General features: G+C 39.9%; 1 protein-coding gene across 1 annotated transcript; it reads left to right on the top strand.

Annotated features, from left to right (window-relative positions):
* Positions 1–1,689: 1,689 nt before the first annotated feature.
* LOC121183036 (guanine nucleotide-binding protein subunit beta-4) lies at positions 1,690–18,658 on the top strand. The gene is made up of 10 exons (XM_041039820.1): positions 1,690–1,899; positions 7,739–7,936; positions 8,539–8,577; positions 8,937–9,043; positions 11,263–11,326; positions 12,065–12,227; positions 12,802–12,868; positions 13,248–13,449; positions 13,839–14,055; positions 14,449–18,658. The coding sequence occupies exons 2-10, from the start codon at positions 7,880–7,882 to the stop codon at positions 14,553–14,555; spliced, it is 1,023 nt and encodes a 340-aa protein (XP_040895754.1). The 5' UTR covers positions 1,690–1,899; positions 7,739–7,879; the 3' UTR covers positions 14,556–18,658.
* Positions 18,659–19,004: the final 346 nt, after the last annotated feature.

Below are 19,004 nucleotides of genomic sequence, written 5' to 3' on the forward strand. Positions count from 1 at the left end.
ATTATTTAATAATAGCCTACTTTTTCCTGGCTACACCAATGACCATTGTGAAAGACAGAAAAAAAAACATAAACCCATCTGCACTAATGGCAAACCAATCACAACATATGTCTCCTCTGCTATCGTGTTAATCCTAATCCTCATCATATGTTTAGGGGGAAATAGGTCTGACACACCTAAACAACTGCTGTGTGTGTGTGTGAATTCAATTAGACTTAATCTGACCCCATGCTACTCCGAAAGGAAACTAAGGGCTGGGCAACTTTCATCTTCCCTCCACTGATTATGGCTCGTGCAGAGATATGGAAAAGCCTATCCCACTGCTCCCTTTCATTGGTCCCATTAAAAATTCATCCTGTCCTAATGGAAAGAGATCCTTTTCAATGAGCCAGTCGTGGTGTGCTGGGGTGAGACTTGGCACAGCTGTCTCCTGGCACAATCCAGACCTTTCATACCTTTTAGTTTGGGTTTTGGGTGATTTTGATATAGTTACCGATTTATCTTCACTATTCTGGTCTCTAGTCACTGGATTTATTTAACCTTAGTTAGCAACTGGAAAAAAAAAAAGTGTAGTAAATTACATTGTCTTCACGTCGCTTGGTACAATACAACTATTATCCTAAGCATGTTATGCAAGCAACTAGTAAGTCATTTCTTAATTTATTAATCTGCTGATTATTTTATCAAGTTGTTATCAGAAAATAGTGAAAAATGCCTATCCCGGTTTCACAGCACCCAAATTGGTGCCTTCAAATTACTTGTCAACACTCCAAACCTCAAAAATACTGAATTTACACTACTATAAAATAGGGAAAAGCAGAGAAATCATCATATTTGAGAGGATGGAAGCAGAAAATGTTTGGCATTTTAGTTTGATAAATGACTGAAATTATTAATTGATAAGCAAAGTTGTTGGTGATTAATTTTCAGTGAATCGATTAATCAGTTAACCAACTAATCATTTTAGCTCTAATGCCTATGGCTACATGCAGACTGACTGTACCGTTGGCTAATTACAGTCTCATAATTCGCTCCTCAATGGACAGTTATCTTTGAACAGCTGAAGTATAACCACATTTCATTTTTTAACGGTTTACACACATGGATTGATTGAAGTATTTTGTACTTTTGAGATGTTTTATTCACAAAATAAACATAAAAAGGAAACATAAAACATTTAAAACATTTTACAGTAATTTCGAAAATTAGAGACAATCTCATTGTATCCTTATACAATGACAATAAAGCTTTCTATTCTATTCTATTCTATTCTATTTAGTCAAATTGATTAATCTAAATCAGCTGTAACTGAAAGGCATTTTTTTTTTTTTTTTTTTTTTAATTTAGCTAAATCTGGCTTTGCAGACAGAAGTGAAGTCCATTTGAATCACTTCTACCACTACAGGTCTAACATTTCTTTCCTGTATCCCATTCGGTTCCTTTTTGTTGAGGGGGCTGAGAGACGATACCATTCCGTCCGTAGGTAAAACCACCAATTTCAGACATCTTCTCAAGCTAAAGTAAATGTCATTACCAAGTGCTTCGGCGTACTGACTTAAGATAAATATATATTAAGCAAGGGGGTTATATTTTATAACTTGTTTTATTTAGTCAGAAAATAGAAAATGCCAATGTACCCACCACTGCGCACCCCTCAGCGTAGGCTGTTGCCATGTTCCCACTTTCATGGGTGTGGTGATTAGCTTGCTTGGTGAAAATTTTTGTCTAATCTGACCCGCGTAGCGCTCGTCTCTGACCCCTTAAGCCGTTTAAATTGTATTAAAATTAACACGGCTCCCTTTGGGATTTCTCTCATAGCTGGGACCATGGTAGTCGTGTGAAAACGGATCGGTGTGACTCCGACTGGAAGGACGGACAGAGCCGAAAAGCCTGTTACAGGTAAGGACGTGCAGTCTTGTCTTCATGTTTTTGGTCACTTTTTAGGCTTCCTACTTGGCTCACTGCGGGTTTATTTTGTGTTATGTTGCTAAGGGTAAGATGCTGCAATGTCCGTGAGCTTGAAATATTCCTGTTGCTCTGGGTAGCAGTGTAGCTTTGGACATAACTGTTCACAGCCTACTATTGCCTCAGTGCTGTTTTTTTTTTTCGTGTAAGTCAAGCTGCCGAAAATTCACTGCTGCCGTCCAAACGCGGCCTTTTACTGGCTGTCAAACGACTCTCAGGCGGAACTACACGGGCAAAACCTTTCACTATCATACACATATTCATCTCTTCCCATTTCATAAATCTGTTTTCTCTTTTGTGGTTGCGCGATACCCTGCGTAGCTTTCGTTTTTTCTTCTCTTTTCCATTAAATATACATGACAGTCCGCCCTCATCCGAGCGGCAACTGGTTGCGTGACGGCTCATGCAATTTGTTGCTTGTAACTGAAATTTCCCTCGTCTCATCTCAATTCAGATTTTTATGGCATTTTAATTGCATACAGACTGCCTGTCTCTCCATATGATGTAGCTGATTGTTAACTGTCTTTGTTCATATTGACAGTCAGCATATAAGTTGGGACCCTAAACTGTTGTAGGTACAGAATATACAGTATTAAAGTTACATCTTGTAAAAGTTAATCGTGTATTCTGTTAATCCCCAGCTTATTTGGTACAGGTTGGTATGTACCTTGGTGCCCATCAAGTTAAAGAGTGGGTGATATGATGACTTAAAAAAGAAGCTATATCTATATATCAAGTGGGTATGATGTAGAGGTGAAACAATTAATCAATTAACTGATTAGTCAAACAACAGAAATGTAATGTCCAACAGTGTTGGCAACTGACAAAGCGTTCTATGATTTTCAATCAAAAATTGTGAAAAAAATGCCAAATATCTGAGGAGATTTGCTGTTTTCCTTTGCCATATTTTGTCATTGTAAACTGAATATTTGGGATTTTTTTGGACTTTTGGTCAAACAAAACAAGACATTTGAAGCTCATCAAAAAGTTTTGACCATTTATTTTTTCATTGAACAATTAGTTGCAAACCTAGTAAGATGAGCAAGCAAATGACAGATAACCTGGACAAATAAAGTTTTATTACTTAGCTACAATACAGCCTTAAATGCCAGGTAAAGCTGAACTGATTAGTTGATCAAAAGAAGATTACCTGGCAGCATTTTCTATAATCAGTTAACTGTTTAGGTAAATTATCCAGGTAAAATTTGAAATTATTGACTTTACAGTTTTATATATATGATTATATCATTAGACCATATTGCAAAATGATGTCTTAAAGTCAGTGGTTCTGAACAAACAACCAACAAACTTACCAACCTATAAGAGCCAAACAGTGGAACATTATATCTCATGAAGGTTATAATGTTCAGTTTTTGTTGATATTGAGAGGTGTTTGTTCAACTGTATGATCATTGTGGAAGATGTAGTGTTTTGGTTATGTAGAGCTGTGTTACATTATACAGTGAGCTGTTTCTGATGAGGTCATTTAGCCTACCCCCGTTGATTTAAATGAGTTGGACAACATAATAGAAACACCTGTCAGTGTAACACAATAGTATGTGTTTTGAGCCCTGGAAAATATTTTTTGTAATAACACGATGCAGATTTCATCGATATTGCCCAGCAGTACACTGTACTGCATCACCCTGCTCCTAGTTGTGGAGCCGTAAATCACCAAATCTGTACCACACCTCAGGTGAAATAACCTGTGGTAACCACAAAGTATCAGCTAGATACTAGTGAGAAATCAAGTGGTTTCTGACATCAGATTGTGGATGCAACTTAGATCCAGTTTTGTCCAAACGGGGCCCTGTTTAATTAGGTTCTTGTAGTTTTGATGAGGAATTAAGTATGACTTCATTATGTGTAACTGGTGTAGGTGGGGTGAAACCTGTGATCAAAGTAGATCATACAGTCATCACACATTCATTTACTGTGTTCCTGTCAGTTTAGTGTAATAGTAATTCAACCTTTTTCTCAGTTTCTAATTTGTTTTTGTAATACATGACACATAAAGGAGATGATATTTGCTGAGTAGATGGAAGATATGCAGCCTTTCACCTTACTGGAACCAACCCAGGTATTTCCTCCATTCTCTGGATGTTTGGAATAGTCACCTGAACAAGTTTACACCTGGTGGAGCCAGCCTTCTGCGTCCACTTTTCACTTTCACAAATCAAAAAATTGTAGTGAGTGTCCTACTCACTTTCAGTAGGGCCCATTCAGCACGTACACTCGTGGCTCCTGAAATCGGCTCTTAAATAGAAATTGCACAAGGAAGAGCAGGTGTAGTTTTCATTTTAACTCAACAAATTTCAGACTTGATCATCTCCTGATCATAACTGAGCGTCTTTGACATCTTTTACCAGTGGTTATCATAAGGTAAGAATGCATTCAATTAATGAGGAAAAAGTGAGGAACTCATAACTGATAGGACTTAAGCTCTTAATCATGCAAATTCACCACCTTGTACTGTTCCCAGAGTTGGTCGAAACCAATGAAATGGTCAAGTCATCAAAAAGTGTTTGACGGGAGCTAAATGTCTGAATATCTACAGAAAGTTCCAGGATTTTATGATTTGTTTAGTGCAATTAAAGTTAAAGTAAAATACCTATGTTCAACTTACAGAATGTGATTTTGATAATGATAGGTATTAAAATCTTACTGTAAATCTGTGTAACACTCATAAAGGGACAAAATTTGACCTGGCATTTCATAATGTTAATTCCTTAACTTCCTGACCATTTCATGTTGCTGGGCCCCTGTGGCTCTGGGTGCAGCTGCACTGCCTGCACCTCCTGCTGCTCTGTTAACTAGCATTTGTTCAGGATTGAGGCAGATATGACCGGCTTTCTACGTTATGTTTCCCACAAGGAGCAGAGTGTCTCACCGATTAAAGAAAATACAGCATATGTCAATATTTGTGTTATGATTCCATTCATGTTTGATCAGATGTGATTCTTCTCCACATCTTCCCGAGCAAATTGAAACAATACAATTGGCTCCTGGACTTAACAGGTTCCCATGGAGAGCTTATTGTCCTGTAGCTGTATATTTTCTGCTGAACACAAACTGTCACTGAATCAGCACCTGTCACAAACATGCAATGACCAAGCTCCGTAATGAAAACCTGAGACCATAGTGAATTGAAACTGACAATGACTCTACTGTGGAGAAGGTAGAGATCTATCTAACTATTGATCATTTTTAAAAATTGTTGCTGATTAATTTTTAAAAGACACATTTCAAAACGTTTTCATATATAGTTTGTGTGCTCAACTTGATTATTAGTCTGGCAAAGCAAGAAAATATTTTCAGCGGTGTCATAACTTCATTTGATTGAATCCTTTGTAAAGTGTTTTGATGAATGTCTCATTACATTTTTAGTCTGAGAATGATGCTATAGCTGCCGATAATGGTTAACTAATACGCGAATGATGAATTAGTGAATTGAAGACACTATGGGCACCATTGATAACCAAATACATGTATAAGCTCCTCTGGCATGTTGGATGTTGGAGCACAGACGTGAAGTTGCACCTTACCGTTCTTGTCATTGACAGACATTCATATACAAACAGGTGATAGAGGTCTTATCTATGTCCGTTTCTGGCTGACTAACGTGTGAGAATTATGGGCACGCACATAGTTTCGTGCAGGTGACAGCTGTGGTCTCCTGCTGGCTGCAGGGAGCATCAGGCTCAACAGGTTGGATTGGTAGATGGTTGGTTGGTTCGCTGGTTTCTGTCAGTAGAGCAGAGCAGGAGCAGTTGTAGTCTTCCATGGCCAGTCTCAGAGACCCAACTGTGGTGGTGCCATGCAGCACTATCTACTGTAGCTGGCTGCCACATACTAAACAATGGGCAGCTCCAGCACACAGCTCAGCCTTTGTCGCCCCTGATTGTGTGCCATGCTCTGGGCCTGTGTTGGCCTGGCTGGCTGGCTGCATGACTCAAATCACACAGCTGGAGAAAAGACATGCTCACACACACAGGCACTGAGCTTCACAACTATAAATTGTTCAAGGTAAACTTTGTAGGGACCATTTATCTGTCTGACTGTGTCTTTTGGCTGTTGATATGTGGCTAATCACCCTAACAGTTTTGAGAAGCCTCTGGTTTGTCAGTGACTAATAGGACAATTCAGGTGGTGCTCACAGGAATCAGTGCCATGGCTCGCCCTAAAATCAGAGCTGTCAGTTTTATTCTTACTGAATGGAAAGCACCTAATGCATTTAGTCTTTCAGGGTCATCCTCTATCATACCGTTATTTTTCACCTCATCTCGCTTGTGTGCTCCGTTGTGTTTCATGACGCAAGCTTGAGGCTCGATATATCGATTGAAAATATTTAGCCAAGTGTAGAAGGTCATATCGGGTGTTTTGGTAGTCCACAAGGCGCTCTGTGTGTGATGTGGCTGATTTCAGAGGCATATAGTATAATGGATCCATGGCAGTCACAGAGCAGTACCACATCACAGGCGAGCTGATGCTGAGAGCCTCACTTTGGGGGGTTGCGTCAGCCGCAGGAATGAGTGACGTCACTCTTGGGCAGCTGAAAGGATTGCAACGCTTGCTGTCCCTGATACCTCGTTACTGTCAAAGATCTCCTTGGCTGAGACAAGAGACCACAGTGAGCAGTCCAACGCATCCTCTCCTGTGTCAAAGGAGCAGAGGCACTATGGCCAAAACCAAGAGCAGCTTCTCGCACAGATAAATGTACAGCATCCTTAAAGGCAATCTTAGCAGCATGAACATTGCTCTGCTGTCACTGTTAATTATTTGCCATTTGTAAAATGATTTTTAGTGGTTTTCTTTATTGGTGGATAAGTAACTGGGCCTCAATGGCTTTAAAGCCTCTGCAGAAATGAAGATAAGGCTCCTCTTTACATTAACATGATTTCCTGTGGAGAGGAAGGGCTGGACTCGGCCTAATTGTTGAATTATAGAAAACGGAACTGAAAATTTAATCTCAGAGGGTTAGACTTCTGGACAGCAGACTGTAAAACAGCCTGGAAAATGGGGGTGGGCGCGGTCCAAACATTTCTGAGGAGTGTTTAAGTGCTTTGTGACCCACATTCAGCCTCCCCAAGGTAAAGATAGTGGCAGCTTGCTCTCTCTCTCTCTCTCTCTCTCTCTCTCTCTCTCTCTCTCTCTCTCTCTCTCTCTCTCTCTCTCTCTCTCTCTCTCTCTCTCTCTCTCTCTCTCTCACACACACACACACACACACACACACACACACACACACACACCCACCCACACACACCCACACTCACACACACATACAAGCATGAGCATACAAACAGATGCTGAGTCTGACACACTTTACCCAGACACACATTCAAATAAATGTTCATATAATATATGCGCTCTCACAGATAAATAAATGCACACGTTCTCTTTCTCACTTTGATATATTGTCTAACAAACCATCCAGAGCCACCCGCAGTACACAACACACAAACACACACATATGTTCAGAGCTCTTTGGGGTGGGTCGAGCAAACAGCGCAATGCAACAACACAAAAGGCTGATTGAGTCAGGAAAGGTCAGAGCCTGGCTCAGATGGCCTTTTGAACCAGACTGGGGGTGTTTGAAGAGCCAGGCCACCCTCCAGGCCCCCACCCAGCTCCACCCTTCCCCACTCTTTGCAGCGCCCTCCTCTTTGGTCTGAACCCAAACAGGATACCTATGTTTGTCTGATGGAAGTGTTCCCATCCTTCATTCTCCATCCGCCTGTTGAACTTATAGTATTTCTGTCTCTCTGTCTTGCAGGTGTCAGCTGGTACAGCGTGTGAAAGTGTGTGCGTGTGTGTGAGTGTGTGTGTGTGTGTGTGTTCGTGTAGGCACGTGTGTTTATCCCGGCCCAGTCAGTATTCGGAGCAGAGCGTGGCCTGAACACATCGCAGAGGGACAATGAGCGAGCTGGAACAGTTGCGGCAGGAAGCCGAGCAACTACGCAGTCAGATCCGGGTATGGCAACATTGTGTGTGCACGTGTTTGTTTATGTTGCCTTGTGTGTGTTGTACATTTGTGTGTACATCACATGTGTGCCACTGTCTGTTCACTGCAAGCTGTGACTCACACAGTGAGACAGTGACGCACTTGGCATATTACTTGTCAATCAGCAACCACCATTCTTGTGCAGAAACTGGATTCTATAGAATAGAATAGAATAGAATATACTTTATTGATCCCTTTGGGAGGTCCCTTAGGGAAATTCTAGGAATTGATCTATAAATGTCATCCTCTGCTGTGCCATTATTCTGTGATCACTGAGATACTCAGTTTCTGTGACTGGTAATAAATTTTTGCACATGTTGAGACACTTTTAAAAGCAGTTGCTTGTCCTTTATTTTGTCTGAAATAACCAAGCAGGTTATGCTTTCACTTGTTTCTGTTTCCGATTTGCACCAGACTTGTTGGAGGGATGGGGCAAGTGCCAGGGAAAACCCATCAAATTTTAGTGTTGATCTGGTTGAAAGGGCAGACCCAGTCTTTCTTTTTTCGCCTTGGCAGAGAGGTATGTGCTTTTACTGAATGCCATTCTTATAAAGGTTTTTGTTTTGTTGCAGGATGCCAGGAAAGCCTGCAGTGACTCCACTCTGTCACAGGTAAGAGACTTCCTAGAAATAAGTGTTCAAGATGGGCTAAATGGCCTAAACCATAAGAGTTAAGTTAAGCACAATACAAAGAGTTAAGCTTTGACCTGTTAAATTATGTTATAATATGTTCAGTTCTGTGGTTAAAATGGAGATATTTCTATGCCTGGTTTTCCCTCAGCTAGTTGTTACAGAATCCAGAGAAATATTCCACAGATTGTATACATCAGTATAACCTCCCCTATTATTTATCCTTGTTTATTGCTGAGTGATGTTGGCCTGTTTTTTTCAGTCTCAGCTAGTGTCCAGTGGTGATATGTGTGTATGGGCCTTGAGAGTCACCGCTGACGCTTCTTCCTGTGTTTTGGCAGATCACAGCTGGTCTGGACTCAGTGGGCCGGATACAGATGCGGACGCGGCGCACTCTCAGGGGCCACCTGGCCAAGATCTATGCAATGCACTGGGGGAGCGACTCCAGGTAGTGTAGTTATTTCACAACAACAGAATTGTTAGCTTTAAGCAGGAAATGAAATGAACCTTTTTATTATGTTTTTTTTATTTATTATTTTATTTTTCTGTAATTTTAGAGGCATTTATGTAAATTAACAAATAACAGATGTGTTTTGCTGTAAGGTAACATTTGACCTTCTCTCCCATTTGGGGAAAGTGTTGGGAGGCCTTAAAGACATGACTTTTCTTCTTTTTATCATCATAATACTTCTTTAGTTTTTTTTTCCTTTAAAGCAGTAGTTGATGTAGGTGCTCTGTTTTCTTCTGCTGCCTGTGTGGTGTTTTCTGCTGTTTTGTAACAAGCTCAGTTGTCAGTTTGAAAGTCTGTTTTATTCCTGAATACACTGAAGTAAAATCATATCTGGTCTATAGTTCTCATGAATTACCTACAATGGCCTGCAAAAGACAGCTTAAAAAGTACAAAGGTTTGGTAATAATAATCATCACAATTTGCAACATGAGAATTGCAAATTTCTGACAGTGTGAGTGTTGAGATGTATGCCAGGGATGGGCAATAAAGCTGCCCATTTTAGCTTAATCTCTGTCCCCAGAAAATTGCCTTAGTTGCTTAATTTTCTTATATTACTAGTAACACAAGAACCAATGCTAAGTCATACCACTACGGCTTGACTGTTAATATCTGGGCTGTGCAGTAAAGCACCACTTCAGTTATGGCAGCATTTCAGTACCAAATGGCAGCTCACACTGCAGATATACACGGTAACAATCATTTATGATTTAGGGGTTCACAACTGGTGTTGTATCATTGGTGTTGAAAGTTTTCTTTCTCTATGTTTAATATGTCTGTGTCTCTTGATCTTTCTCTCTGTCCATCTGTCTCTCAATGCAATGCACTGGGGCAGTGACGGCAGTCCCAGGTGTGGGGCTATACTACTATCAGTACTACCACTTATACTACTATTCTACTAATATGACTAATACCACCATAAATGACTGTCACTACTGTCACCTCCACTACTACTGTACATCTGTCTAAGTGCTAGCACTCTTTTACGCCCTCACTATGAGCACAGTAATGATATTCCCTGGGCACAGAGACAGGCAGCCACCTCAGCTTACTTAGTATTTTCTTAAAGATGCAGTTTGTATGATCTAAAACTTTTAACAGTTTTCCAAATGTTTCCAAATGATGATTGAGAATTAATCAGTGAGTAAAGCGACTGTGACTACACACATGGAGCTGTCACTTACAAACTGCCTTTTTAACCATTTGCTGTAATTATGAGCACTAGGACCTCAGTCCTGATTGTATTTTCCCTTTAGCATGCATGCAGTGCACTAATCCTTTAGAAAAAAGAAATTGGAAGATGATGTAGCTGAAGAAGTAGATGTTTTTTTTTGTGTGACGTGTGTGCCACACACACTTCTGTCCTTTCTAAGCAAATTAGTTTTCTCATTTTTCATCACTAAAAGATGTTTTGAGTGTAACTTATGTTTTATTGCAGAGGTAAACACTGGCATTACTGGTAGCTGATTATTCATAGTCTGTTCAATCCAGATCGTTCTGTTAAGTGTGTGTATCTGTGTCTTGGTGTGAATGTTTGCACGTGTGTGCCTAGCACCCGCTGGGTGACCCTGCAGGACGCCAGTGTTTATTTTGTATACAGTCACTGACATTTGAGCTCGATGGCTCTCCTCTTGATTGTAACGTAGCGTTGCCAAACCTCTTCCTGTCCCTGGAAATATTTAAAAACACACCAGTAAGGATGAGAGGGAGGGGTTTTCAGCTGTTTCTGCATCTGTACCACCTTCAACTCTCACTCTGTCCTCCCTGTTCCTACTTCATCATCTTCTCTGTCTTTTCTTTCTTTGCTGCACTACCTCTGCTTGTTTCTAGTGCTTTCCCAACCCCTCAGCAGGGACTTTTACATAACTGGCATAATGAATATTACATGGATTGGGGCATTAAAAGTGTCTTCCCTGGACGAGGAGACTTCCACCAGGAGAGGGAGAAAGAGGGAAGATGGAGGGAAATGAGCACTGGGAGAGAGGAGCTGAATGCTCTTTGACAGAGCACCATGTAGTCGTTAAGACAGTGTAGCACATTAGTCTGTAAGGTGGCTGGCTCTCATTGCTTTTAATAAACCAGGTGCATGTACCTTAGAGTATGTGGGTTTTAAATCGACTGATCCGACTTTCATGCTGCTGTTCTTAACTTGTTCCCAGGTTACTTGTCAGTGCCTCTCAAGATGGAAAGCTAATCATCTGGGACAGTTACACAACAAATAAGGTGAGATTGCTGATAATCAGGAGCAGAACATGTAATATGTACAACCACAGTTGTATTAAAATCCACCTGAGGTGCAGCACATGTAGAAGTTGATCTTTGTTTTCTGACATCAGCACATCAGCTTTGACTTTTCAACTGTCCAGATTTTCCTAGTACACAGTGGAGTTCATGGACTGGCTCTCTTAAGCACAATAACCTTGTAAACATGTTGGAAACTGAGACAGGCCCCTTTCCAAATGGCAGCTGTGTGATTGCCTGGTTCTCAGTGTAATATAGAATTAATCTGGCTGGTAAAATAGCAAAAGTTACTGATTGTATTTAGAGAAAAATCAGTTTAATGCCCAGGTTCCAAAATACCAGGTGTATTGTTCGGCCTTATTGCTAGGGAAATCCTCATTTTTCTTATTACCAAATATGTTTATTCAGCAGCTACATCTGAAACTCTGTACCTAAACTGTATGGAGAATTAGAGACGCTGATCATGCCATTGTTTTGACATCCAAAGTGGAGAAACAAACCACCCCAGACTTCATTGTCCTCTAGCACTGACTGTTAAATTCTGTTGTATTTGCATCATCTGTGCCATGATGTAATCATGGTACCACATTGGTTATTGACATCTTTTGCAACTGACGCCCAGACAAATGAAAGAATACATCCCTTAGTTTTTTTTAAGCTTAACATTATGTCTTTTATTGTATTTAATAAAGAGATGACTCTGACTCCTCTCGTCCTCAGATGCATGCCATCCCGCTGCGCTCTTCCTGGGTGATGACATGCGCCTACGCCCCCTCTGGGAACTATGTGGCCTGCGGAGGCCTGGACAACATCTGCTCCATATACAGCTTGAAGACCCGTGAAGGCAACGTGCGCGTCACCCGAGAGTTACCTGGACACACAGGTAGGCACAGAGCCAGCCAAAGGAGACTTAACAGAACCCTTAAGCTCAACATGTTGTTTATTTATATTTTTAATATATTTATGTTTGTCCAGTATCGTTTCCTTACATTTTACTCGCAGGCACTCTCTAATACATGTTAAGAATGATAAAAATGACTATTGCAAACATCTGCTCAGATAGTTCATTTTTACCTGCCTTTAACTTTACCTTCATGAGTGTGTTGGCTTTGTCTCTCCCTGCAATGTATTGTGAAGAATGTAAACATGAAATATAGAAAATATTTTTTCTGCAAATAAAAGAGAACTTTAGTCACATTCACAATAGTTACACCACTATACAAATGTAGCTCTAAAGCCAGCACATGGTTAAAGGTGGAGGGACCTTTTCTACTCTAGTGAGCTTAGAACCAATATTTCAAAAGTGTAGGCCCAACTCATCTTTAGACTTGACCACAAGCAAAATGAGTGATTGGAACAGGGGTAAAAAATTCAGCTGGGGAAGACTTAAGTACTTTGCCCAGGGGTACTGACTTAGAGATCTCCTTATCTGATGTGGAACCTCTGTTTATCTGTAGGTTATTTGTCCTGCTGTCGTTTCTTGGATGACAACCAGATACTGACCAGCTCTGGAGACACCACCTGGTGAGCCAATGACTCTGTTCTCACCTGCAGCTTAAAGAACTAGGCTGTGTACATGATAGAAAATATTCCATTGATATTCTTGTTTCCATGCTACACAGTAAACTGAAGTAAAGTGTTTTTCTCCAATATCCATTCTTGTACTCCTCATTTTCTCTATTTCTGGTATGTAGGAGTAGATACACATGGTAACTAATATACTCATGTGTGAGACTATTGTCTTTATTGTGTTAATACTGTAATGTGAATGTTTGTGAAAAAATGTTTTATTGTCTTTTATACACACAAGTCTCCTGTCCTGTATACTTTCCAGCTGTGCCTTCATAATAACTCAGGGAACACTTTTATTACTCATGCCTAACCAAAACCTCCTTTCTCGCAGTGCTTTGTGGGACATAGAGACAGGCCAGCAGGCCACCTCCTTCACTGGCCATACAGGTGACGTGATGAGTTTGTCTCTAAGCCCTGACTACAAGACCTTCGTGTCAGGAGCCTGTGACGCCACTTCCAAGCTGTGGGACATCCGTGACGGCATGTGCAGGCAGTCCTTCACCGGCCACGTGTCCGACATCAACGCCGTCAGCGTGAGTACTGGACCTTCAGTCACAAACACACTACAGGAAGGCAGAGTGGGAAGGATTGATTAGAGCTGTCTCAGTTTGTCCTGTATTTATTCCAGTACAGGTCATTGTAGCTTGAAAAATAAAATGGATCATTCCTCTGCAAGGCCACTTTTCATGAGAAAGAGGGTATTGTGTGAGCTCTGATTGCAGAAAATAAACATTATTATTTCTAAACAAATGACATAATTAAAAAATTTAATTACAAAGACTTTTCAACACTTTTCTTGGTTTGATTTGTTGGCCCAATAAGGTAACATTGCCTTATTGTCTTTTTACTGCAGTAACCTAAATTGTGAGAAAGTACGAAAGCAAAATTTTGCTTCTGCTTTATTTAAAATTTTCTCCTGCAGTTTTTCCCCAACGGGAATGCCTTTGGCACAGGCTCAGATGACGCCACCTGCAGGCTGTTTGACCTGCGTGCCGACCAGGAGTTGATGATGTACAGCCATGACAACATCATCTGTGGCATCACCTCTGTGGCTTTCTCCAAGAGCGGCCGCCTGCTCCTGGCCGGCTACGATGACTTCAACTGCAACGTCTGGGACACTCTCAAAGGCGAGCGTGCAGGTAAGACATATATGAGGAGAAGAATTTAGCTTGTGTTAAAAAAACTGAACATTTGGTAGTACACAGTCGAAGAAACTTGGGTATAAAAACAGGTGTGCCATCTGTACTGCATGTACTTTTTTGGTCTGTTATTGGACAATTTCTTGAACAATTAATTGATTAAGACATTATTGGCTGGTTATTTTTCAGTCAGTGGATTAATTGACTCATAAACTGATCATTCAGCTCTAAAACCAAACATAACTTACATCCTAGAATAGATATGAGCAGACAATAAATTTAAAATTATTAGCAAGTTGAAGTTGAACATGAAGACCTATATGGCTGTTGCAACTACTGAATCTTTTGTGGGGTTTTTTTTGTTTGTTTGTTTGTTTTTTCTGTGACCACCAGGTGTGCTAGCGGGCCACGACAACAGAGTGAGCTGTTTAGGAGTGACCGAAGATGGCATGGCTGTGGCCACCGGGTCCTGGGACAGTTTCCTCCGGATCTGGAACTAAAACAAACCTCTCTCCTGCCATACTCAATCACTGCCCCGCCAACTTTCTCCCCACAGCCCCACCCAACATATCCCAACTCATCTGCTGGGCTGGACCTGAGGGGTGCACACTGTGTCAGCCAAAATCCTCTTAATTCACCCCCAGTTCTCCTCTCTACGCCGGCGACCTGCCCACCTGTGAGAAAGTACCGACTCTTTCTACTTTTCCAAGTGTTTTTTTTTCACCCAGCTCTACACAACAACAAAAATAAGAATCTTTCATTAGAGTTGTCCAGTCAAAAACAAAATAAGAGTTATGAAGGGGGGGCTATAAAGAACATCTGTTACCACGACCAACAACAAAGTGAGATGACCGTCAGTGTGTAATATGTAAATGTATATATAAAGACAGTATATATGTATAGCATTATGTGTGTATATATGCATCATATATGCATATATAATGTGTATGTATATATTTTTGTAGTTTATTTCCCACCTTTGAGTTTTTTTTTAAATAATTTTGGGGGTTTTATGTTTTATTTGAAATGTACATATTGACATTACTACACAACATAATGCCAGAAACATTTATTTTATCCTGTGTGAGTGTCAGACAATTTAGACGCAGCGATGAATCATACCTTAAAAGTCTCCTTTAATTTTCAAAAACTTCGGGTATTTGCTGACTCAGTCATGCTCACTCATCTGGCAACAAAAAAAAAAGAATATTACAAGTCAATGAAACAATTTTCCAAAAATATAATTTGGCTCTGCTAAAATCACTTTCCTCATTTATATGTGTGTATAATGGTTACATGCATAACTCATGCATCCTGCGACTCTAAATGTTGCGTTCATGTGAATGATGACTGTGATGGTATTTTTTTTTTTTGTTTTTTGTTTTGTTTGTTGTTTTACAACCCCTAGCATTCCTTACCACAGGACTTTTGTTTTGGAAGAAACTGTCACACTGCTGTGGTTGCAATCAGAAAAAGAGGTTTAAACCAACAAGCCATGTTTTTAAGTTCTCAGTCTGAATTCAGCTTTAGCTCCAAAGTAGAGACCAGAAAATTTTAGGCTATTTTTTTTTTTATTGGAGGCTCTGCTTTGGCCTCGATTCAAGTGGATTGCGATATCAGATCATCGGATGCTGAATATCTGAAGACCACAGCCATCTCATGCAAATCATCAGCTGTGCGTGAAATGATTAATAACCCAGTAATGGTTCTAAGCAGAGGTGGTGCATCCTAATAGTCCTGTCTCCTGTGGCATACAGAATCTACACTTAAAGTGTTAAAGTTGAAATGAGCATCTCAAGTTGCCCGTACAAAGGACACTGATGGAGAGAAGGGCGTTGTGAAAAGAGACGTATTCTTGTCCGAGCAGAAGCTGTTCTCTACCTGTGAGCCTGTAACAGCAATGAGGCCTGTATGGACAAATGGGAGAGTGGTCAGTCGTTATGTGTGGATATTAAATGACCATAAAGGACAGCAGTGTCTCTTGTCAGCAGCCTCTGAGGACTAGAGAAAAGATGATGAAAAAGAAGAGCTTGCCATGTTATTTTTCTTTCTTCTTTTTTTTTTCTAAATGAAGGATCAATGAGTCCTTTTTGTCGTCAACAATGTGTGAACTGAGTGACTGCATGGAACTGAGATCATGTTAGCCACTCCAACATCACACCAGTGCCACCACAAGCCTGTAAAAAAAAAAAAAAAAAAAAAAAAAAAAAATTTAAAGGGTTTAACACTCTCAACGATTTTTTTTCCTCACCAAAAACATGTTATAAACTGTTAAATATCGCTAAAGAAGAAAGGACACTTGCTAGACAGAAATGTACATTTAGTAGAGAGCTAGAAATGCACTCACAAACTGTAGTACAAATGTAAACCATGGAGCACATGACTTATTTACCTATAGAGGTAGCATTTCTGATTTTGAGTATTTTCTCATTACGCATCTTCCATTATTTTGGTTCCTCTAAAGGCTTAATTTTTTTTTTTTATTATTTAAAACATAATATGTGTGAGTTGGACCTATCCATCAGCTGTCTCAGGTGCCTATCTCTAAGTCTAAACATTTGATCCACATGGGCTGGATAAAGGAGGGTTTGTGCTCCTGTGAGATGTGGCACTTTAGAGTCTCCATTCTGCCTTACGATACCATTTATAATAGAAGGTAATACTAGCATCGACAACAGTAATGTTTTCCTCTTACTATTCCTTTTTACACACTGAACGATCACAGAGATTGCTTTTTTTTTCCTCCAAATAGAAGCACATTCTGATACTAGTGAACACTAAAAAGCATGCTTACAGTAAACCACCACGACCACATGCAGCTCCATACTGCTTCTTAAAGCGTTTTACATCACTTTTTATAAAATCCTGCTTTCTACTACTACCGTACAGTTTGTAGTATTTATTAAGGTTCAATCAGCTGTCAATGAAACCCCTCTTTGGCAAACCGTGATTCTAGTGATTTCTTTTTTATGTTTTAGCTGCTTCTACCTGGCTTTACATTAATGAATCCATTTTGAGAGAATGTTAAAGAATAACAGTTATAGTTTTTAGCCTGAGAATATCTTTGAGGTGTTTAGGATGTGATATGTATTGCATATCAGTGTTGAGGTGTGTATGTGGGGGGAAGGGAGGGAAGGGAAGGGAAGGGAGGGGATTGATTTGCTGATGCATGTGGATAACATATAGATCTAAGTGTTACTTCCTCATTTGTGCCAATGTTATCCACAGACCCTGAGCTGTGAACTGAAAACTAGTCAATGTGACAAAAAAAACAAAAACAAACACAAAACATTTTATCTCACTTTACTCAAGTGCCAGCCTTTTCCATCAATTAAGATCACATCAGAGTCTGATTTCACACCTGTTGTCACATAGGTGGACCACTTATATCTGAAGATGGGTTTTGTGTATCCCGAAATGTTAAATTGACAGTGCTTATCAGACAGAAGTTGCTGTTTCAGTCAGTGGACATTAAATTTTCATGTGTCCCCAGATAAAGATGATGGACTGACAGTTTGTATTCAGAGGAATCGTTCGACATTTTGGGAATCATTGCCTTTCTGGCTGTTAGATAAGAAGATCCATACCACACTCATATCTGTCTGTTAAATATTAGGCTTCACGTATATCAACAGATGTTACCTTTTACAAGGAATACGAAGTGAAATGTCGCCATGGATTCCGCGAGTTATGCTGTGAACTAAAGCCTGAGCATCGTTTTTGGCCTACATTTGTAAACACTTTGGAAAACTAAATACGCAGAATCTGCTATTGTCAGTTTCCGTTTGCAGTTTACCTGTGCACGTGGAGACAACTATCACTGGATTACTCTGATGCTGAAGGGAGCTTAAAATGTAATAATTCTCAGTTAAGTTCTGAAGTGTCTTTCCTTTCGAAGCGTGTTAATGGAAATTTATTTGGGATAGACGTCTGAGATAACAGCATCCACGTCAACTGTAAGTCAACCGTAACTATAAGCGACCTAAAAATACAAAAAGTAGCGTGGTCTTAGCAGGAGCAGGAGTCTCCGTGGCTGGCTCGCAACTGCTCCAGCATACAACTGTCCTCCAATCATTTTTTTTAAGTTTAAAAATATATTACATATTTAAAAAAATAGGCATAGCTTAATATTAATTAATTTTATTAATTAGTGACACATTTATATGCATGTAGCCGGACTTTGTTGTTGCTAGAAAGAGCTAGGCTAACCCAAGTTTCCAGTCTTTGTTAGCTAGCTGTTGCTAGCCAGCAGCATGTTTAACATACGAGTCATCTCTTCTCCGCCAGAAAGCAAATAAGCTGTTCCCTACAGTGTCAAACTATTCCTCTAAATCCACCCTGTTTTCACTTTCATGTTCCATCATGAACTGTGTGAAATTAAAAAATATATATATACGCCATAGCCCTTACCAGGTGAAAAAGGGGATTGTCTGTATTACTGACAGTGCTATTCAGTAGGCAGCCATTTCTTCGTTGTGTGTGTAATTCAGCAGTATTAGCAGCTGGAACCTGGAATAGTAAGTTAACACTTCTACGTGCCTGTGCAGTTCACACATCCAAGTAGTGCAGTAGACTCATTAAACAAAAAAAAAAAAAAAAAAAAGGTGCTTAACTTCGTTTATTTTCACAGTTTTGTTGTATTAACCTGCAGTTCAATCCCTTAACTACTCAACTGATGTGGAGCTGTTGGGTCAGTTTAAAATGTCAACACTTGATGCATTTAAGGTCTGAAGTACCAGAACCTAAACCTGTGACTTACTATGTGAAAATGTCACTGCTGCACAAGTTCAGGCAGTACTTTGAAGACTGTATTTGCATGAACCTTACATTTTAATATGAAAAAAATATATATTTTAAGTTTTATCTGATAAGCAATCAATAGGATGAGAAAAAGTCTTCTTATATGCCATCACTTGAATTGGTTGCATCACATAATCACTGCCACAGCA

Source organism: Toxotes jaculatrix, chromosome 6 (assembly GCF_017976425.1).
Source record: "Toxotes jaculatrix isolate fToxJac2 chromosome 6, fToxJac2.pri, whole genome shotgun sequence".
NCBI classification, from domain to species: Eukaryota; Metazoa; Chordata; class Actinopteri; family Toxotidae; genus Toxotes; species Toxotes jaculatrix.

Excerpts from the sequence above, each read along its gene's own strand:
- LOC121183036 (XM_041039820.1), top strand. The coding sequence starts at position 7,880 with ATGAGCGAGCTGGAACAGTTGCGGCAGGAAGCCGAGCAACTACGCAGT. Across the intron at positions 8,578-8,936 it reads GTGACTCCACTCTGTCACAG|ATCACAGCTGGTCTGGACTC; the intron begins GTAAGAGACTTC and ends GTGTTTTGGCAG. Across the intron at positions 9,044-11,262 it reads CACTGGGGGAGCGACTCCAG|GTTACTTGTCAGTGCCTCTC; the intron begins GTAGTGTAGTTA and ends ACTTGTTCCCAG.